The sequence below is a fragment of the Nelumbo lutea genome, chromosome 6 (genome assembly GCF_056320005.1).
Source record: "Nelumbo lutea isolate HS-2025 chromosome 6, American lotus-T2T, whole genome shotgun sequence".
In the NCBI taxonomy this organism is placed as follows: domain Eukaryota; kingdom Viridiplantae; phylum Streptophyta; class Magnoliopsida; order Proteales; family Nelumbonaceae; genus Nelumbo; species Nelumbo lutea.
Genome location: NC_142689.1, coordinates 24,873,069 through 24,896,019, shown reverse-complemented (window position 1 = coordinate 24,896,019; position 22,951 = coordinate 24,873,069). Strand labels below are relative to the sequence as shown.

The following is a 22,951-nucleotide window of genomic DNA, read 5'->3' as shown; positions in this document are numbered from 1 at the left end:
GCACTCTGGTTCACTTTTGCCTGTATTTAGCAACATTACATTTATGCATTGACAAATGATAGAAAACACATTTTCCAATGCATATTTACATTGATAATAAGATGTAAAAGTACATCAATAAAAAAGAAGTAAATTTGCATTCAAGTGGGCTTTTGATAAAAAACATAAAAGAAAAAGAAATAGATATGCTTTATTGGAATTTGTGTTTGCATCTATTACAACTAAAAGTCTATTTGGTAAGAAGTTAAATTTGTCAATGCAAAACTAACCCAACTTTGCAATTTATATGGACCATTTTACACACTACATATTTGCATTCACACTTAAATGCATCGTTTCCAAACACAGACTAAAACACGAATCATTTCAATAAGAGTTTTCTGAATCACTACCCTTTCCCATTCTTTCCCATGTATCTTGAATCTGCTTTTCCAACTTGTGCAAACAATAAATTTTCATTTAAAGAACTAGACTATTTCCGTTTCCGTGAACAAAAGAGAGAACAAATAGCCTCCACATTAACCCAGCCGGTTGGTTCCTTTGTAAGTTACAAGACATATACACAAGCTGGTATAGGATTAGAACACAAAACTAAAAACACAAAAGCAATGAATAATGAAGACACCCACAACTATAATAGTACCTGTACCAACACCCTTTATGCTGAAGCAGCTGCCAGCATCAATATTTCAAGTGCCAGCCCTATGCCAACTATGCAAGACAGAAAGACAGGCTACAGAACAAAATATTATACACAACTTGAACTTGTGTCAGCCTACAAGCACATGTACCAGAGGATAGGAAGAGGAAATGTCACTACAATTGCTTAAGAGCCCACCTTCTATACTTCTTCCCTACCTTGATTGCCACTCCTTATGATGTTGTACTTGCAGAGGGGGCAAGTAGCATTAATGTACAACCACTTGTCTATGCAGGAACAGTGAAAATGATGACTGCAGGGAAGTTTGCGCAGTTCAGCTCCATCATCATAGGTCGAAAGGCAGATACAACACTCCTATAGAATACCACATGTACCATAATTAGATTACAAATGCAACTTAGGGCAAGTCCTTACTGCTAATCCAGGTTGGAGCCTATCAAAGCCCAATATAGAAATTGAACATGTTGCTTGACCCAGTGCAGGGTTCTTGACCATAAGATAAATCACATAAAGGATAATCCAGGTTGGATAAGGTTGGGTTGGTCTGGGTTGGCATAACCGGATAAGTGGGGTGGATTGTGCTAGGCTTGGAAAAGAATATCCTTACTGCTAAAAGGAATAAAAGAAAATACATGTGATTATAAGATCACATCCTCACAGTTTGACACCTGCCACTACTAAAACCATGCAACTTTGTCATTTAAATTTTGTTGAGAAGAAATGGTTAAGATTTCATTCATAAAGAGGCAAATAAGCTGTTGCAAAAAACAAAATAATACAGATATTTAAATCTAGGAATAGATATTTCTGAAGTGGTATTTACCCATCATAATCAAAACGTAAAAAAAAAAGGACTCTAAATGGGTCACTGAGACTCCATTTCTAATGACCTGCTATTTCAGTGCCATGGGAGCATGATATGGGGCATTCTACATGACATCAGACAGAAGCACTTGGTGTCAGGTAGGCAAAACCAGTCATGCTTCCATGGCACTGAAATAGCAGAACCAATCCAATTGGAAGGAGAAAAAAATGGTCTGAACTTAAGCCCAAGAAAGAAGCAGCCACCTTATCTGTCTTTGGAATTCTGATTGCCCAGATATGTCAGGTAGGCAAAACCAGTCCAATGTAAGTTCTAAACATACAAAGAGAATAATTATGAAGTAAAACATTAATATTCATTACCAGGTCCAGGTTGCGTCAGGTTTACCAACAGAATCAATCCAAGTTTAATCCAGGGTCTAAAACTGTCAGATAAATTCCAACATGGTTAACTGGGTCTGGGTTTGAGCCTGACCCAAGTTGCAACTTGCAACTGCATACCAATTGGTGAGTAAGTCATGTGGGCAGGGGTTGCTATCCAAAACCCTATGTATCTTCTTCTCTGAAGTACTTCTATAATGAATCTTTCATGAGTAATATTTGTAATATTTTTGTAGTACAAGCTGTAGTACTTCCATATAAGAACAGTGAGATGCTAGTACAAGAGAACAAATTAACATGTTGAAGTGCCAATATAATTCAATATGTGAAAGTCAGATTTTTAATCAATGATAACCAAAATAAGAACCAAACAACTTACAGCATCTTCCAGTGAGAGAACATGTTCAATTGGTGTTTCAGTGTCAGACACACACTTGGTCATTATTCCTCCAAAAAGGCCTTGTATCTCACCGGTAATTTTCTCAAAATTACCAATCCTCTGGAATTTATATTTTGGTAGTTGGTCAATATCCTCCTTGGAAGCACCTTCCTGCTTTCAAAAATAAGATTATACACAGCATTTAGAAAGAAAAAAAAAAGGACCATCACCCAATGTTGTCCTAGCTATGTGGGGTCTTGGGAGGGGTAGACTGGATACAGTCCTAACTTTTAGCATTTTTTGCACCAAGTGACCACTCTCAGATTGAAACCAAAGTTTTCACACTTCCAGCCTGAGATTTTACCATTACACCAAGCAATGGTCTGTGAATTTACCATTGCACAGCATCCAGAAATAGAGACTGGAACTAACTGATAGAAATTCAACCCCAAATTGGTTTAACTAGCATTGCCCAATATGCTAGTAAGAAAAGAAAAACACAAAAAGGAATACATCAACTTTCTATGTACAAGAATAAATAATCAAGCATTCCTCATATTATGGTTAAGATTAAAAAAAAGCGATAATTATCACAAGACTGTCACTGCAAATGAAACTAGCTTTAATGACAAAACTGGAGAATCTAATTACAATTCTCACTAATCATTTCAGCCCTTTCTAAATTAGATAATGTAAGATGGAAACTAAATCATCAATTGCTTTGTTCTTCCTTTTATTCTAATGTGATCCCCTTGAATGAATTTAGCTTCATCATTGTATTTGTCATTTCCTTTCCTAAGGAGGGTAAGAAAGAGAGCCACGCACACACAGGAAAACAAATGAATATGTGCTTTCAAGAGAAAATATCAGACAAGGTAACCCACTATCTCTTTTTCTATTTCTGCTAGTTTCAGAAGCTCTCTGCAGTTTTGAGACATAATGAATCAGAAAAAAGATTAACGGGGTGAAAATTTGTAGGCTGGCTCCCCCATGATTGCATCTGCTCTTTGCTGATGATAGCCATATTTTTTGCAAAGCTAACTTTAGTGAGGATGAGACTCTTCTCTCAATTTTGAAATTGTATGGGAGAGCTTCAGGACAAAAAGTTAACCTCTCCAAAACTGAAATGTCTTTTAGTGTCAATACTCTTCCCGGAATTCAACGAGTGCTTTCCAAATCTTTGAAAATTAGAAGAGCATTGATTCCCGGAGTGTATCTCGGCCTTCCCTCAGACATTGGTAGATCCAAGAGAGAAGCCTTTAATTTTATTTTCGAGATAATTATCAAGAGGACCCAAGGATGGGAAGATAAATTCCTTTTCTATGCAGGCAAGGAAGTTCTTATAAAATCTGTACTCAGTGCCCTTACCAACTATATCATGTCATGTTTCCTTTTGCCTAGCTCTCTGTGTGATGATATCATGAAAGCCCAAAGAAGGTTTTGGTGGGGAAGCTCCCTCAAGATCCAAAAGTTATAATTTAGTTAGAAGACTCTATGTAAATCAAAAAAGGAGGGGCTGGGTCTTAAGAGATTTAAGAAATATGAATTTGGCTCTCCTATCTAAGCAAGGTTATAGTCTCTTAAGTTATGTTTGGTTTGAAGGAAAAGGTAGGGAAAGGAAGGGAAAAGTAGGAAAACCTATACAAGGTCTGTAAAGGTTACCTACCTTTCCCTACTTTTTCCTTCAAACCAAACATAACCTTAGAGATTTCTCAATCTCTGATAGCAAGATTTTTTAAGGCCAAATACCATGCAAACTCTTCCTTCTTGCATGCCCAATGTCCTTAGTCCATTTCTTGGGAATGGAGAAACTTGATTAAAGGCTGTGAGCTTCTCACTAAAGGTCTGTTTTGGCAAGTTGGTACTGATGAGGCAATTAAAACATGAACCTTGGGTCCTTCTTCCCATGTTTAAAATTCCCATGGACCAACCTGCTAATGTTGAGGTGCACGTAGTAAGGAATCTCATTGACAGCAGAATAGAATATCGGATGTTGGAAAGATTAATTCTATTTTCCAATGGAAATCACTAGAATCAACATCCCGCATCAGGAAGTTGAGGATAAACTCGTATGGAGCTGTGAAAGAAACAGCATGTTCTCAGTCGGGTCAGATTTTTTCTTGCAAACTCTCAAGAACAGGGTGTAGTACAGGTCGGTATTCCTAATGGTAAAGCTACTATATGGAAACATATCTGGACCTAGAACAAAGAACTTTATGTGGATAGCCATCCATAACAGTCTTCTGGTAAGGGGTAATCTGATCAAGTGTGGTATTGGCACCATCTCCTCCTGTCTTTCTGCCATGAAAACATAGAAACCACAGAACATGCTATTCTTTTCTGCCCAGTGGCAATCCCTATCTGGTTTGGTTCATAACCGGGCTTCTGTTTTTCTTATGAACTAAATGCCTCTCTTAGAAGCTTATTGGTACAGCTGTTAGGGAATAATTCTCTGTCAAAACAGGGGGAAAAAAACAAATTATGTTTGCATTTCTCTATTATTACATGGCATATCTGGAATAACAGAGCAGCAGAGGTAGGTCCTATTTCTCAATATAAAAGGTTGAAGAGAAATCATGCTAAGGCAGTCTTTGATATGAGATCAGATGGAAGCAGAGAGAAAAACAACTTGGCTGAAGGTTGGGGGCAGGAACACAAACTTCCTTCATAAAATCGCAAATGCCCGAAACAGATTCAAGGAAATCAGCAAATAAGGAATGTGAAGGAAGACTAGGAGAAACAAATGAAGAAATCAAGGCCATTGCTACATCTTTCTACAAAAACTTATATAAAGAGCCTTGTACTTCCAGACCTCTTCCAATTAATGCGCCTTTTAAGAGACTGTCAGATGAGCAGAGTCTCTCTTAGAAAGGCCTTTCACTGAGGAGGAGACTAAGGATACAATCAGAAATCTAGAGACAGAGAAATCCCTGGACCAGATGGTTTGACTAATCTCTTTTATATAAAATGTTAAGACATTATCAAGCAAGATCTACTAAATGTTTTCAGAACTTTCACAGCTCGGCATCCTTACAGAGAAGTCTGAATAACACCTTTATCTCTCTCATTCCTAAGGTTGTTGGAGCTACAAACTTAAAGGATTCAGACCCATTAGTCTCCTAAATAGCTATTATAAGATTCTGGCAAAGGTGCTGGCTGAGAGGATGAAGAAGGTTCTATCCAATGTAATTTCTGACAATCATTGTCCATTTGTTCCTGGTAGACAAATGTTGGACAGTGTCCTGATTGCAAATGAACTAATTGACTCTAGAAGAAGGGATGGAAAACCTGGTCTGATTTGTAAATTGGATATTTAAAAGGCCTATGATCATGTCTGTAGAGAACAGTAATGTGGACCCCACTAAGGTGGCCCCCACTGTTCGTATGTCAGCAATAAGTTATGATTAGGATTAGTTCTTTATGATAAGATTAGGCCTAGTCTTTTATAAGATTAGGATTAGTCTTATCATAAAGAACTAATCCTAATCATAACTTATTGCTGACATATGAACAGTGGGGACCACCTTAGTGGGGTCCACATTACTGTTCTCTACAATGTCAATTGGAGATATCTTGATTTTGTACTGGCAAAGATGAATTTTGGATGGCTTTGAAATCTGTCCGTGGGGGGGCGGGGAGTGCACATGCTCCAATTTGCTGATGATACTCTTTGTTTTATTGATGCTGCTCCTGATCAGTTGGAATTGATGCTTGGTATTCTATGCTGGTTTGAAGTGGTTACTGGACTGAAAGTAAATCTGGGGAACGGTGTAGTCTTTCTTGTGGACCAGGTTGACAACTCTGAAGCTTTAGCTGAAGTGCTGGCCTGTCATGTTAATTACCTTCCACAGGAATACCTGGGGCTCCCTTGTAATCGAGCGGATGGAAAGAAAGTTGGTCTCTTAGAAGGCAGAATCCCTCTCTGCTGGAGGTAGAGTAGCACTTTTGAAGAGTACTCTCTCTAATCTCCCCACCTATTCTCTCTCTCTCTCTCTCCCCACCCCCCAATATCCCATCCAAGGTGGCAAAAAAATTGGAATCCCTTCAGTGGAACTTCCTTTGGAGAGGGTGGGAAGATGAAAAGAAAAATCATCTTGTTATGTGGGATCAGGTGTGCTTGCCTTTAGAGAGAGGAGGTCTGGGTTTAAGGAAATTAAAAACTTTTAATACTGCCCTCCTGAGTAAGTGGATATGGAGATTTGGAGCTGAAAGGAATGCTTGGTGGAGGATTTTAATTGCAAATAATTTGATGTGGACTGTGGTAATTGGACTTCTTTGGACCCTCTGCAAAATCGGGGTTGTTCTCTTTGGAAAGGAATTCTGAAGTCCCTCCCTGCTTTCTCAGCTGGGTTAGGCTTTAAGATTGGTAGAGGAAACAGAATAAAATTCTGGAAGGATCCCTGGTGCATGGACACTCCTCTTGCAGAAGCTTTCCCCCTGCTCTATTAGTGTGCTGCAAACCCAGAAATCTCAGTTGCTGAATCTTATGACACGAATGGTGGCTCCATCTCCTGGAGTCCTCTCTTTAGGAGAAATCTTTTTGATGGGAAGTTGGATCATCTTATGGAGTTCATGCAATTTTTACAGAGGCAAAGCATTTCAGTAAATTTGGATGATGATTGGAGTTGGAAGTGGAGTGCAGATGGTATGTTTTCAGTCAAGTTTATGGTGTCTAAGCATAGTAAGACAGGGGTTGCTGGCTTCCCAAGAAAACAGGTGTGGAACTCAATCAGCCCTTCCAAGACAAACTTGTCTGGGATTTGACCCTAAACAAGTGTCTCTCAAAAGTCAATTTGGATAGGAGAGGGCTGCAGATCCCTGATCTGAACTGTGGGCTGTGTGGACTTGTACCAGAGACAATAGATCACCTCAGTATCCACTGCCACATTTCTGCTAAGATTTGGGACCACATTCTCAAAGCTGCAGGGGTTGACTGGGTCATGCCCAGCTCTGTCAAAGACCTGTTATGTTGCTGGAAGCTGCCTGGCCTGAAGAAAAAGGGGAAGCTGATCTGGAGAACCATACCTATGGCTGTTCTGGTGTCCATTTGGTCTGAGAGAAACAGTTGAATTTTCTGTAACAAAGCAAAAAACACAGAAGATTTGGTACAGATTTCTGTGTGCAAACTTGCTTCTTGGATGTCTGTAAGATCTGAGTATAAGCATCAAAATGTATTTGACACTTTATTCTCAGTCTATTTGGAGCCGGTAATGAGGTTCCCCTCTCTGTCCGATGAGGTGTACTGGGAAGTTGTTGGAATCTTTTCTTTTCTATAATTAATAAATTTTTACCTTACCTTTCCAAAAAAAATTGTCCATCATGATCAGACTCCTAATCCTGTGCATACCATTGAAAATATAAACAGATTATTGCAGCAGATCTCAACTCAGCTGGGTCAATCTCAATCTAGCCACCAGTTGATGCCGAAGAAGAATTCCCCACACATATTTTGCTTCACTTCTAGTGGACGGTGTATGTAGGTTGTGGAATTGCTCTTTTTGACGAATCTCAGAAATTTTTGGCTGCCACGTCTTTGGAAGTTATTCCTAGAAATGCTCTGTTCTTGAAGGCTCATGCTTTACTCTTGGGTTTGTGTTTTGCTAAAATCTGGGGAAGAGAGCTATTTCAATCAGCTCAGATACTCATATTCTACTGAAGCCTCTGAATGATAACTCCCTGAGTTTACCAAGTGATGTCTGCCCTAATTTTTGTGATATACTTGAAGAGAGATTGTGGTTTGACCATGTCTTTTTTGTTTATATTCCCAGATCTGTTGTCAAGATAGCTCATTACCTAGATAGTAGAAATTGCCCCAAAGGTGAATGGCAAGGTAGTCCGCCTCTATGGCTGGAAAGGTTTGTGCCAACAGTTGATGTATTGGCCATTGGCCCTCTGGTTTCATGATCAATAGAAACTTTTGTCTTTAGTATCCCACAAAAAATAAATAAATAAATAAATAGCCATTTTTTATCAGTACAAGACATTTCGATTAAAAAGAACAAAAGCCAAGGCATGGGAGAACATTTCTGATGGTTAAGAGATTTGAAGAGGCACAAGTAAAAAATCCCCATGGGGCAAGTACACCAGATTCCACAATCTTGAGAGGATCCAAAAAATATTCTTAAGAGACTCAATGAGACATCAAATTTTTAACATTAAACTTCCATAAAGAAAAGGTTCATTATGAAAACATGGAAACCGGCAAGGTCCTTCAGACTGAAATTTATTTATTATTAATTAATGAAAAAGAATATTGTTCTTAAAAGATGCCTAGCAAAACCATTGTATTAGGTTGGCACAAAGCCACCTAGCCCGTCCTTACCATGTTATGTTACAAATTTCCCTAAAACAGATGACCCCCATTCACCCCTTGCATGGTCAATGCACCAGATACTCCATTTGCTGGTCTATGATTGCAACACACACACACACACACACACACACACACACACACACATACACTTGCTTCCATTATAGTTGTTGGAAGCCATCAAAGTCTAGTTCAATTTGGTGCACATTTGTTGGTGTCCACTTTACCGGAACGGAACACCTGGTACTTGATGACAAAGTAACCAATTCGCACGTGTGCATGCACGTAGGGCACTGGGGTTGTCAATGGACCAGATATTGGCCCAACATGAATCCATTACAGATGGACCAGGTCCAATCCAATCCGATAAATACTTTGGACAATTAAGTCTGATTCAGTCAGGGTCCAACTGAAACCCGGTCCCTATTACAGTTTACAGATGGAGTGAGCAAGTGAGCATGCATAAAGACAATCTCCTAAATTAAATAGGGAGAGGTTCACAGGTCAAAGGTTCAACGACGGTCGAATGTGATGATGTGAAATATACATATATATACCACAGATCACATAAATACTATAAATAATATATTATAAAACTAATGTTATACTTGAATGTGGTGGATAGATGGCTAATTATTTGATTTTTAAAGTAATTGACCAGGGTTCAAACCTCTTAAATCACATTTTAAAATACATGTGCATTGATGCAATATGCACATTAAAAATTCATAACCAACACAAATAATGAAGTGGACTAATGGTGACAAGACCATATGCATGGGAAAAAGCTTATGGGTTCAAATCGTGCCACTTGCATTTTAAAAATTCCACACATTTGAGACCTGGGCAGTTTTACAAAACTGCGACTGGTTCGCTGATTTCCCAGTTAAACCATCCAGTCAGCCGGTTTTAGGCGGTTTTCTACCTATTCCAGTTTCTAGGGTATGACCAAACCAGATATATGCCTGGGTCACAGTTCAGCCAGAATGACCGGATGGTCCGATCCGGTTTCCTAAACACTGTTAAATATCATAAGAAATATCAGATATGATGTACCTATTACAACGTCACCTGCATGCCTAGGCTGCTCCATTGACTATGCGTTTTCGAAACACTGTATACACATTAGATGAGGCACCTTTTTACAGTTCATTCACGACATCTTTCTTATTTTATCAGTAGTTTATCCATGACATTCTTTCACCAAGATCAGTCCATGTGTCTTTCGTACTGATGTAATCTTCCATAGGTTGCCCTACATATATAGCTGACACCACCAGACTATTCTCTCTCTCTCTCTGATTTATGTGCCTCAGGTTGCCCTACATATAAATAATATAGCTGGCGCCACCAGCCTATTCTTTTGGTCTTCTTTTGATCTCCCTCCTTCTCTCTCTCTCTCTCTTCAGTTTATATGCCTCAGGTTGCCATACATATAAATAATATAGCTGGCGCCACCAAACTATACGCCTGATATCCAATTTCAAACTGCACATGGTTTTTATGCAGTTCCAAATCAATATCCAAATTTTCCAATCTGATAATGTGAAGGAGTATTTCCATGGTGATCTTACTAAAATTTTTTCTTCTTGTGGTTCTCACCACTAGTGCCAAAACCCCCCAGTAGAACAGGGCTGCAAACGGGATGAATTGCCATCTCCTTGAAGTTGCTAGAGGGATGCTTTTACATATGCATGTAGCAAAGAGGTTTTGGATGGATGTTGTTATGGTTGATGCCTACATTATAAATTATATGCCTTCTTGGGTATTGGAATATAAGGCTCCACATCAACTTCTCCTCCCTAAAGCACCATTGTTTCCCATACCCATGCCTGTCTTTGGTTATCAATGTTGTGTCCATTACTTGTCTCCTAATCGTGGTAAATTCAATCCCAAAGCTATAAGTTGTGTTTTTCTTGGTTACCCCTCATCTCAAAAGGGATATCGATGTTTTGACCCAATGTCCCAGAAATACTTCACTTCTATGGATGTATCCTTCTTTGGGAATGAGCCTTTCTTTCCAATTCCTCCTCGGGGGGAGAGTAAGTTTGAGGAGAAATAGATTCTCTTATCTCTTGTTCCTAACCCTCCTCCATTATGTGTCTTTCTTCAACGTCAAAAAGGCCAAAGCCAATGAATTTAAAAGTCGTGGAACACCCTACAACTTTGCAACAATGCCATCATACTCTTAGGGGACAAATCCCTCCCATCTAGGTATTATTATTCCTATTAAAATTCTTTTTTTTTTAGAAAAGGTAAAGTATATTTGTATTAATAAAAGGTTTTGTGTACAATGAGTAGTTGTACTCATTGATATTCTGATTAATATTCCTAAACCTATTCACATTGATACCTCTATCAATGATTTGGACCCTCCTACAACAAAGAGGAAAGGTGTCAGATCATATACCATTCACCATCCATGGCCCATTTCTTGTCTTATGAAAACACCCCACCCTCATTTCGTCCTTTCCTTTCAGCCATTGACAGTGTCGCCCTTCCCAAGAATGTTATAGAGGCTTTATTGCTCCCTAAATGGACAAATGCAATGAAAGAAGAGATAAATGCCTTACATAAAGATGATGCACGGGAGTTAGTGGATGAAGGAAAAGAACCAATTGGATGTAAATGGATATGTTCTCTGTAAAACATAAGGCAGATAGTACAGTAGAGATGTATAAAGCCCAATTAGTTGCAAAGGGATTTACACAAGTGTATGGAATAGATTATATAGAGACCTTTGCTCCAACTGCAAAGATGGACTCCATTAGAGTTCTACTCTCCTTGGCTGCAAATCTGGACTAGGAACTTCATCAATTAGATATTAATAATGCCTTTTTAAATGGGGATTTAGAGGAAGAGGTGTACATGGTCCAACCGCCTGGTTTTTATGCTAGAGGTAGTGAACAAAAGGTGTGCAAATTGAAGAAGTCTTTGTATGGCCTAAACAATCTCCAAGGGCTTGGTTTAGCAGATTTCATCAGGCTACGCAACAAATGGAAATATGGGATTCAAACAAAAGGTTCCTAGCCACGTATATACAGAAACTAAAAAGGTTCCTAGCCACACAATTTGAGGTGAAGGATCTGGATCCATTACGTTACTTTCTTGGATTTAAAGTTGTCCGCTCACAAGGGATCTTCATTTCCCAAAGGAAATACATCCTAGATCTATTGAAGGATACAGGCAAGTTAGAGGCAGAACCATATGACACCCCTATGGATATGAATCACAAACTAGGTGATTGTCAAGGGGAACCAATAAAAGATGATATACAATATCAAAGACTTGTGGTGAGGCTCTTATACTTGTCCATGATTCGGGCTAGCATAGCTTATGCAGTGAGTGTTCTCAGTCAGTTTATGAATGCTCTTAAGGCCGCTCACCTAGAGGTAGCGGAGAGAGTGCTCAGATATTTAAAGCAAGTCCTAGGAACAGGGCTTCTTTTTAAGAAGCATGGGCATATGACAATGACGTCTGTACTGATGCAAATTGGGCTAGTTCAATGGATGACAGAAAATCTACTAGTGGCTATTGTACCTTTGTGGGAGAAAATCTTGTTACTTGGCAGAGTAAGAAACAGTGTTGTGGCAAGGTCTAGTATGGAGGCAAAATACAAGGCTATGTCCCATGGTGTTGCTGAAGTTCTATGGGATTAAAAACCTAATAGGAAAATTGGGTTTCTCAGTTGATGGTCCTATATCACTCTAATAAATAGATTAAGTGATCACCTTGTGTTTGTTAGGACTTAGGTGGTATCAAATGTGACACGGATAAAACCTGCAAAGTTTCATGGTGGTGAAGTAGGGATGGATATCAAGAAAACAAATCGTTACCCCATAAACAAATATGCCCTGAAATTTCCTCAAACCACTCAAGATTTTTATTGAAAATTGTAGAATTAAGATGCTTGTTGAATACATCCAGAGGTAATAAGATTCATGGAAATGAAACGAATCATAAGTTATAATGACCCATTTAAACATACTGCATGGCTTCATTAGATGCACAATAATTGAAAATTGATTTCCTGAGTTAAATACTCCAAAATCGTGTTGCCCAATTTTCTTTGTGTACTCTAGCCAAATCAGGGGGGAAGCAAACTTCAAGTTAATAAGGAACACGTAAAATCACAATCAACATATTAGCATTATCTGTGGAACTAACTAGGAACAAGAATCGGGTAAGATACCTGGTCTGCTACAGCATACAAGACTGCAATTATACATGGAAGACAGCAGCAAACAGCAATACCAATCACACATGCCAAGGCAACGCAGAAAATCACAAAGAAGACATCAAATGCTAGAAAAATTATACAAAGCCTGCCAATAAAAAACAAAAAAAAAAAGGTCGATTGAGAAACATTTGTCAAAGTTAAACTAAGCTTCACGAGTTCAAACAGCATAAATAGAGAGGTATGCCAACCAGTAAAGCTGAGGAGAATCACGTGTCAAGGCTTGGCCACCAGCGGATACCCAGTAGAACCCAATGATCCACCATATAAATGAAAACATTGTATTTGCGGATTCCAGATGTTTTGCCACACTGCTGCAAAGGAAGTGAACTGTGAACAAGTGAATGGTGTTGCATAAGGTATAGTATGTGATGATTCCTTGATTGCATTGAGTTAGGGATGTCTACCCAACCCAACTTCCACATCAGTACCAACAACGTCTGAGTGGTTACCAGAAAAAATAATTGGTTGTAAACTTGTAATCAAAGGATGGAAATGCAAGATTTTCCTCTTACTAATAATATTGTTAGTGACAATACCCGGTTCCCTCCTCATCCTGCAGCATCGCCGTCGTATAATCGCCAGCATCCCCTGCATCATCTCGATAGCTTGTACTCAAATTCCCACTACTCCCGTCTCCACCTTGCTCCAATGATGTCGATCGATGTGATGGGTGCCGGCGTCTATACTCAGCATAGACGCATACCATGTGCAGGATACATTGCACAGCATACCCCATAATCCACAACCTCAAAGGCATTGACGGGGATTCATTTCTGCTCAAGATCAGAAACGCAACCGCCACAATCACAAAAGCCATATTCCAAACCATGTCCAGAACAACAACTGGTCCTGAATAAGCCCAATCGCTCTGTCGCTCTTCCAATTGCTCTGCCGCCGTCTCTCGGACCAGCATCGATGGCTCCCTCAACATCCGACGGCTGCTCGCTCTTCGGAGAAACCGAGCAGCTCCGCGTAAACTCGGCCTCCGGCCAATCCTACGACTTCGATCTTCATCTCCACTTCTGTCCGAATTTCCGAGCAACGGTGTCGAATCAACAATATCATCGGGATTTGAATTCGGATACCTCGTTGTTGCCATCCTCGAACTCTTCCCTTCGGATGACAGAAACCCTAACTCTAATCAATCCCACAGCTCCTGCTGCCCGATTCGAGTCGACTTCATCAAGTGAAGCCAAAAAAAATAAAGCAAGTAAAATAAGAATTTCCTTTCTCCCGAATTTCAGTCAATACACTTTCTGCAATTAAAGATAGGTAAACACGATTGTTAATTCACGATCGGTGGAAACAACGACAAAATCAAATGGGCACTTCCGGACAGATGAACGTCTTCATTTGAGGACATGTATGGAATTGCAATCGAATCTTATCGAATTGAACCGGATATGATGTGAATCAAAATTTTTTTTTTGGCAAATTTGTTGTACGCTTAGGCTGTGTTTGGTTTGAAGGAAAAAGTAGGAAAAGGAAGGGAAAAAACGAAATAGTGTCTTAAATTTTTTCCTTCAAACCAAACATAATTTTATGGTTTAGCTAATCGATTAATTTTAGGGTAAAATACAAAAAGCTCCCCTGAGTTTTCTGACAATCATAAAATCTCCTCTGTATTTTACTTTTAACAAAAATCTCCCCTTTACTTTTTAAAAAATATTCTAGTACCTCCATTCCTAGACAAAAAAGCCAATCTAATGTGTTTGTTTTTCTAAATGCCTATTTTGCCCTTATACCTATCTATTTAAATACTCTCTAAAATATTGTTCATTTTCTTCCAAGAAACTAAGAATTAGAGCCATCGTCTCTCTCTCTCTCTCTCCGACACATTATACCCTTCAGTCCACCTACATGCAACCTCCAACAACAATTCACCACGTCATCTTAAAATGTGACTAAAACTTGTAGAAAAAAATATATTTTTTATTGTCATCTTCTTCCCCCGATATGCAAACAATGGAACAAAGGTTTTGATGATGCGCATTTTGGCAGCTCCCGACTGACAGGTGACTCGGATGCCTGGTTGAATAATCCCTGCCTGGAATGTGGCTTGGACACCTAGCTGAATGGTTCCTACCTGGAAGGTGGCTCTGATGCCTAGCTAAATGATGACGAGCTGGATATGTGGCTTTAATGCTAGAGTGATGATGAGTTTGAGAAGTGGCTTTGATGCCTAACTGAGTGGTGACGAGTTTGAGATGTGGCTCTGATGCCTAACTAAATAGTGACAAACTAGAGAAGTGGCTTTGATGCCTAACTGAGTGGTGACGAGCTGGAGAGGTGGCTGTGATGCCTAATTGAGTGGTGACGAGCTGGAGAGGTGACTCTAATGCATAACTGAATGGTGACGAACTAGAGAGGTGGCTCTGATGCTTAGCTGAGTGGTGACAAGCTGAAGATGTGGCTCTGATGCCTAGCTGAATGGTGACGAGCTGGAGATGTGGCTCTGATGCCTAACTAAGTGGTGATGAGCTGGAGAGGTGGCTATGATGCCTAACTAAGTGGTGATGAGCTGGAGAGGTGGCTATGATGCCTAACCAAGTGGTGATGAGTTGGAGAGGTGGCTATGATGCCTAACTAAGTGGTGATGAGCTGGAGAGGTGGCTCTGATGCCTAACTGAATGGTGATGAGCTGGAGAGGTGGCTCTGATGCCTAACTGAATGGTGACGAGCTGGAGAGGTGGCTCTGATGCCTAGCTGAGTGGTGACGAGCTGGAGAGGTGGCTCTGATACGACCTGCAAGAAAATAGTGTTAGAGTGCCCGGGTTGCTTTACCCGGGGTGGGCACTTTGATGCTTAAGTTAGCGAATTAGAGATTTTAAGATAGCTAAATGTGAGAGAGCTGGAGAGCTGCGAAAACTAAATTACGCATCTACCTAGGCCTTAGGGGCTGACGTCCTTATATAGTTGGGCTGCTGTGAGTCTCGCGAAATGCTCCCAAAATCCTCGGCCCACGATGTAGGGGTTTGTTCCACTTTGGAAGGAGGATAACATGCCAGTTAATAAGGCTTACCATTTCCCTCCAATTCAGACGGGATGTGGATAAGGCCTATGGTTACACGACATGATCCCGAAAGGTCTGGAGACAACTGTCAAGCTTCTAGAGAAGTAGATTGCCAGGTCACTAGGTCGCCAAGTCGGCAGCAGAGGCAGATCGCCAGGTCGGCAGCAGAAGTAGGTCGCCAGGTCAGCGGCAAAGAGGCAGGTTGCCATGTCAACAGCAGAAGTAGGTCTCCCGGTTGGCAGTAGAAGCAGGTTGCCAGGATGGCAGCAGAAGTAGGTCGATAGGTCGGCAGCAGAGGCAGGTCGCCAGTTGGGACCCCATTTTGGCTAAGGCAAGTTATTGCCTAAGTGATATTGGGATGTAGTCCAACTGTTCTATTATACCATGTGTCATGATGTCAGTGGAGGGTCAAATCTGCCCTCATCAGGTTTGAACAAGCACCAAGTAAGATTTTCCATCTCTCAAACATTTTGTTCTCTAAATTTTATCGGTTTTAGCATTTGGATGCAAATGAGGACCAAGGAAAGGCGTTAAGAGAAGAAGAGATTTCCAATCTTGGGTTCCACATGTGTACTCCATTGGTCCTGGGTTCCACAAGAAACTCATCATCGGATATCCTTCAACGTTGAAGAAGATGAAGATTTTTTGTAGCCAAAGCTTGAAGGATTGGTTAAGCAATAGATTGATTTAACCATTTAGAACTCAATTCTAAGTCATTTTCTTTACTACACAAGGATTAGGAAGATGATTTCCTCCCGCACGTTTTTGAAATCCACCTTCCGATTCTTCATCCTTCTACTTCTCTTTCCATCGTTTATGGTTTTAGACATCCCTGCTCCCAATTCCTTCCTTGCTTAAACCTTTTTTAGGCAGGTATAGTTCCAATTTTTTTACCATTTTTCTTTTGACTCCAACCTTTTTCATGAACGATTTGAGAAATTAGATTGGGAGGAGCCGCCTTCCTTTTTGGTGAGAGGAGGAACTACACACTCTCATGCCATTAGATTGGAATATATATTTAACTCCAATGGGCAATGGCCTTCCTTGTAGTGATCTTTTCCCGCCCTTTTTCTTTTGTTGCAACCTGCGAGTACCAATGGCCCTACTTTGCACTTTGTTCAATTGTTGGAGTGGAGACAGAGCAAGGTAGACGTGAGGTTGACTAGCCAATAGCCATCCTAGGGAGAGCTTGCAGTTTGGCGGTGAGGCCCTCACTAGCCAACCCATAGAGAGGATGCAAGCTCATGGGATGATTCCCTGCTTCCACTACTCCAGGAGTGATGTGTCGTGAATTGACCTTCCCAGATGGACGAGAAAGGTTGGTGACTCTAGTTCTTAATTAAGAAAATGAACAATGTTTTTTATGACATTTTAATAAATAGATGTGAGGGAAAAATAGGCATTTTGGAAAAACAAATACATTAGGTTGGCTTTTCTGTCTAGGATCGGAGGTGGTTATATATTTTCTAAAAAGTATAGGGGAGGTTTTTGTTAAAGTAAAAATGTAGAGGAGGTTTTTATGATTGTCAAAAAACTAAAGGGAGGTTTTTGTATTTTACCCTTAATTTTACCTTAATTGTTTATATATTATCTTAAACTATCCATTATCATTAGTTAAGTACTAACGGAAAAAACGAAATATTGAATTTATCCACAAATATTCAAAATATAACTCAACTGATTAAGAGTCTTCTAGAATTTGTGTATCTTATTACCATTTACCACCATTGCCTTCATCGGTGCTACATCCATCATCCACCACCTCACAATCTTCTAGATCCTAGCTTCTCAAAAGAACCATAAGGGCGTCATTTTCTCCTTATTATTATTATTGTTTGTTGTTGTTGTTGTTGTTATGGGTTGGGTGGTAAGGCTATAAAGAGGGGTTTCCTTGAAAAAAACAAACTTGTGAACCATATTTTACTTGAAAATAACACTCATTTACATCAAATTGGTTCATTTCATTCACCTACTAACTCTCATGCATCATTTTTATGTAAGACATTTATCTCTTTTTTCATTGCATTTGTCCATTTAGGGAGTAATAAAGCCTTTATAACATTATTGGAAAGAGCAACACTATCAATATATTTTTTATGTCATATAATTCTTTGAATGATTGGAAACTTACAACCATATTTCACCATTCTTTGAATGTCATATCATCTTTATCTTATATAGGGTAAATTACATATTACTACCATATACTTTGGGTGCAGTGACAATTATCCCTGAACTTTCATTTGTGATAAAACCCCTTGAACTTTTGGATCCCGTCAAAGACCCTTTTTATTATCATTCTATCACTCAAAGTGTTTGGTTTGAAGGGAAAAAGGTAGGATTCTCTACTTTATCTTTCAAACCAAGCACAGCCCAAGTTTTTACCCGTGAGTAAATGCTTAAAAGCCACATAATGTTACTCAATCAGCCTCCTTGCTCAATCCCTTGTATGGTTGTACCCCTAAAACTTACAATTCATCTAGTTGCACATCGTTGCATTTAAATACAAAAAAAGTAGTTATTTCAATTGGGATTATGTTTCCTCTTTCATGTTTATTCCTTAGGCTATGTTTGTATAATTTTCTCTTTTTTTCCCTTCTTTTCCCTGCCTTTTCCTTCAAACCAAACATAACCTTAGAGAATGACTTATAATTATGACTGAATTGTTGAATGAAATCAAATTTAGGGCTCATTGGAAAGGGTTAAAAATGGTTGAAGGTGATTGGGTGTTGGAGAGACGATGGTGGTGATTACAAGTACATGTAGATCACTCTTATAGAATTTGCAATGAGGATCATGATAATACAAAAGCAACCACAACATGATGAACACTATATCCATCACCTGAGGCATTACAATCGAAAATTGCATAAACTTACAAATATGTTATTTCAAACAAACAAATGCAAAAGAATGCAATATATGATGTCATTAATAAGCAAGGGTCACACCCATTAATGCTCTCATGTTAGGTTGGCAGCACAGATTGACACTCTAATAGTGACGACAACATTGTACTCACCATGTTACATGTTCAACAAAGGAGCATCACTTAAACCACATGATTACGAGTGAGCTTACTCGTAGGGCTGTTCATAAGAAGGCCTAACCCGACCAAACCGATTAACCCAGACGAATCCAATCCAAGTCAGTCGGGTTTTTATCAGCATCGTTCGATTTCGGGTTGTACAAATTTATAAACCAATGGTTCGGGTCGGGTTTAGTTTTTTTGTGTGAAAACTGAAACTGATCCGAACTGAACCGACTTAGTTCATACTTAACTATTTAAATATATTTTGATTTTAAATTAAATCAACCTAATCTATTTAAATATATTTTATATTTAAAACTGTTAAACAAATATATTTCAGTTTTACATAAAAACTGAAATATTTGACAACCCAAACTTGCACCACACAGGCACATGGGCCATGAGAGGCATGGATGAACTTAGAAGCCAAACCAACCCAATCCGATTCAAACTGACCAGGTCGGTTTTGCTTAACACTGGGTCGGTTTCGGTTTCCATCTCATGTAACCCGATCAGGTCGGGTCAGTTGGAAAAACCTCAATAAACTGACCCAAACCCGACCCGTGAACAACCCTACTTACTCGTTATATGCTTAATGAATCACAGCCGCTTTTGGGGGGATAGGAAAATTCCTTCCTGCCATTTTCTTGTCTCCCTTTATAGCCTTATCCCTTCCTCTATAAATAAGGGAGGCATGAAACCCTCCACATGAGATTATCTCAAGAGTACTAAGAGAATCCTTACATCCCAACCTTTTGCTCCCCTACTGTTTTTACTAATTCCCTTACTTTTCCCACACTAAGCACCCTTTCCTTGTATTACCTATCCGGTCATCCTCTGTCTTTTAAGGAAAGCCCTCTCTATAGCCTTACTACCCAACCTACAACAACAACAACAATAATTATTGTTATTATTATTATATGTTTCAATTTTTTTTTTACATTTTTGACGTGAATAAAATATTTCTTATTTATCATACATATTTTTTATTTAATATGATAATATATGATATTAGAAATGTGAGGCATGTGCCTAAATGTTATATATAAATGGATATAAACAACAATAACTCATAGGAATGAAACCATAAACATGGTTTTGATGGTAACATATATAGGATGATAAAACCCTTAACATGGATTTGATGAAAACAAGTGTAAAACATGCCTAAATGTTTCTTTTTTTATTGTTATTTGCCTCCAAAATAACTTTAGTATCCATATTTTGCATATAGATAACAAGGATGCAAGTCGGGTTTCAGGTCAACACCCTAACCCAACCCAAGCTATGGGGCCCTCAAATGTAAACTTAACCAAATCCAAAGTTCTTGGGGTTTTGTTGGGCTCGAGTTGTCACAACTTCTCTATATATATTTTTTCATTTAGTTGTTGAGGCCAATTTAGTTTTACCATTATTAAATGTAAAAGGACATACTTATCATGTTGAGATTTTTTTTGCTCTTCAAAAATAAAATTGTTGTAACTATATGCATACATACATATATACATAAACAAATGTTAACATGATATTTATACATAATTTAGGGGTGCAACTTGGGCGGGTTCAGTTTAGGCTTTTTGCCAAAAATTTTAATGGGCCCAGCTTGATGCCTGAACTTAAATCAATGTAAAATACTAATTCGAGACAAGCTGAATTGCCCCCCTCGCACAAATGTGAAGCTAAGGTGGTGTTCAATAAATCTGAAGTCATAAATCTAAAAAGCAAAAAAAAAATCTCCAAAAAAGTTCTGAAAGCATTTTGAAGAAAATTTGCTTTTCTACTTTTGTAGATTTCTGAATGTGAGGAAGTTATCAGGCAATGTAAATGATTTAACATCTAAAAAATGTGCATTTTACAAATTTATCCCTCAAATTGTCACTTAAATTATTAAATAACACTCAGCTGTTGTGGGTGCCCCCTCTCTCTCTTCTTCTTTTTCCATTTTTACATGACTGCGCCCTCTCTCTCCTCCTTTATTGTCGGTGAACAGACCTCTGAACCCTGCCCTCTCTCTCCTCTTCTGTTGTCGATGAGCAGGTTAACAACCAAATGTTTTGGGCTGTTGGCACCACCTTCCTTCAGGTCCCCATCCCTTGTGCATCCTATTGCAATAACAGAGTCTCTACGTACCACGTCCCCTGTTCAATATGCTTCAAAATTGAACCAATTATTAATTTGGACAATTGGATTTGATCTGATTGGACCAAATTATATTTAATGACTATAATTACCAATGATAATAATAATTTATAATTTCATTTTGATTATTTCAAAGACAGTTTTTTTTTGCCAAAATCAGTTGATTTGGTTAGTGAATTGGGCGGTCGAGCCGTAAAACTGTCAACCTAAACAATGTTTTTTGGCTGTTTTTTATTTTTAATTTTTGTCAAAGCAGGTCATCCATTCAGATCAGACGATTGGACCGGTTGGCCCGAAAACTGATCCCCATAATGATTCCATGTCCGGTATGGTTTTAAAAGCCTTGCTAAATATGCTTATAAAATCAATGATCAAAGTATTAGTATCGGACAATTTGATATGGATATGTTTAGGAAACGCATGGATACAAATGAAAAATATAGAAACGCTTGGATATACTAGGAAAATGCACAGAAATTCTATAAATATATTAATAATATTAAGTTTAATATCAAAATAATTATAAATAATATATAAATACATAGGAGCTTTATATTTTAATGGTATATATGAAGAGATATATTACCACTAATGTAGAGAGATGCATAGATATTATGCAATTTTATTGATAGTGCATCAATCAAGAATATAAAACATATTATATATATGCTTAGAAATTAATACATGCACAAAGTCATTATTATTTTATTTTCTATTAAAGTCCAGTGCATAAAACATATGCAACTATTATATTTGAATTACTTTATCAATATTTCTATTTTATTACTTTTATTTTTTAATATTAACAAAAAATCAACAAAAAAAGTTCTCAAGTAAATATGTTATTATAAAAAATAAATATGTTATTTTCATTTTAAAAAATAAATATGTTATTATAAAATATAAAGTAAAGTATTAATTAATAATTTATAAAAATATATAATCTTAACTTAAAATATACCAAATCTATTAAAATTTGAAAGATATATATCATATTAAAATTCATAAACTTTAATTACTAAAATAATTATTCCATTATTAATATTTTATTTTATAAAATTTCTAAAATATAAAATTATTTTATTTTTATATAAATGTAGACTAGTGGAATTGAACAATTCAATTTATGTTATATTCTCAAATATTTTGTAAATAATATTTTTATTTTTTAAATAGTAAGGACATTATTATTTAGTACAAATTAAAATATTAATTAATAATTTATAAAAAATTGAATATACATATATATAATGTGCAAATTTATAAATTTAAAGTATTAAAATAATTATTCTACTAATAATAATTTTATTTGTATAAATTTCTTGAAATAAAAAAATCAAAATTTGGTATATATGTAAATTTGATAAATTATTTATTCCATTGTTCTTAAAATACTAAGTTTAAAAATTATTCTTTTTAATTTATAGTTGGAATTGTTGATATATATTATTTATTTGGGTTATATGTAAACTAGTAGACATGTAATAAATATTAGTGTGTTTCTCCTTTTATCAAAATGTTTTAAGTGGTTTGGTGGTTGAAGAGGCATGCTCCTGGTTCGTTTTGTAAGGTTAGTTCTATGTTCAAATCATGCGGGCCTCAACATTTTTAAGTGAGACGCGATTTATACGATGGTATGGACGCATTGATTCTATATGATATGAGTCGGTATAATGGCGGTATCGGACTGATACGTATGACTAGCAAAGTATGTATTCAGTTCTTGTGCCTGTCAGGTCTGATATCGATACAATACACCCCGTATCGGGCATACAATATCGATATTTTAATCATAAAATGTGTTTTTAGCCATAATTATCTTATATGCTCTTATAAACTTACTTTTTAGACATAAAATATAGGAAGAATGATGATTCAGCCCATCACAATTTTTAAGCCCAAAGTATAGTTGGGGTAAGTGTTAGCTCATAATTGATGCCTATTTACAAGTGCATAGAGTGGGGGTGTTTGACAT

At 37.8% G+C, this 22,951-nt stretch overlaps 1 protein-coding gene across 2 annotated transcripts; it reads right to left on the bottom strand.

The window, feature by feature from the left end:
• Nucleotides 1–436: 436 nt before the first annotated feature.
• LOC148848012 (E3 ubiquitin-protein ligase At4g11680-like) lies at nt 437–14,258 on the bottom strand. Of its 2 annotated transcripts, none has more exons than XM_088950206.1 (5): nt 13,330–14,258; nt 12,982–13,101; nt 12,746–12,878; nt 2,244–2,414; nt 437–1,015 (listed from the first exon to the last, which is right to left on the bottom strand). In XM_088950206.1, the coding sequence occupies exons 1-5, from the start codon at nt 13,890–13,892 to the stop codon at nt 842–844; spliced, it is 1,161 nt and encodes a 386-aa protein (XP_088806332.1). In that variant the 5' UTR covers nt 13,893–14,258; the 3' UTR covers nt 437–841. The 2 variants fall into 2 exon arrangements, with proteins under 2 accessions (XP_088806332.1, XP_088806331.1); XM_088950205.1 differs by having other exon boundaries at nt 12,982–13,104; nt 13,330–14,201.
• Nucleotides 14,259–22,951: the final 8,693 nt, after the last annotated feature.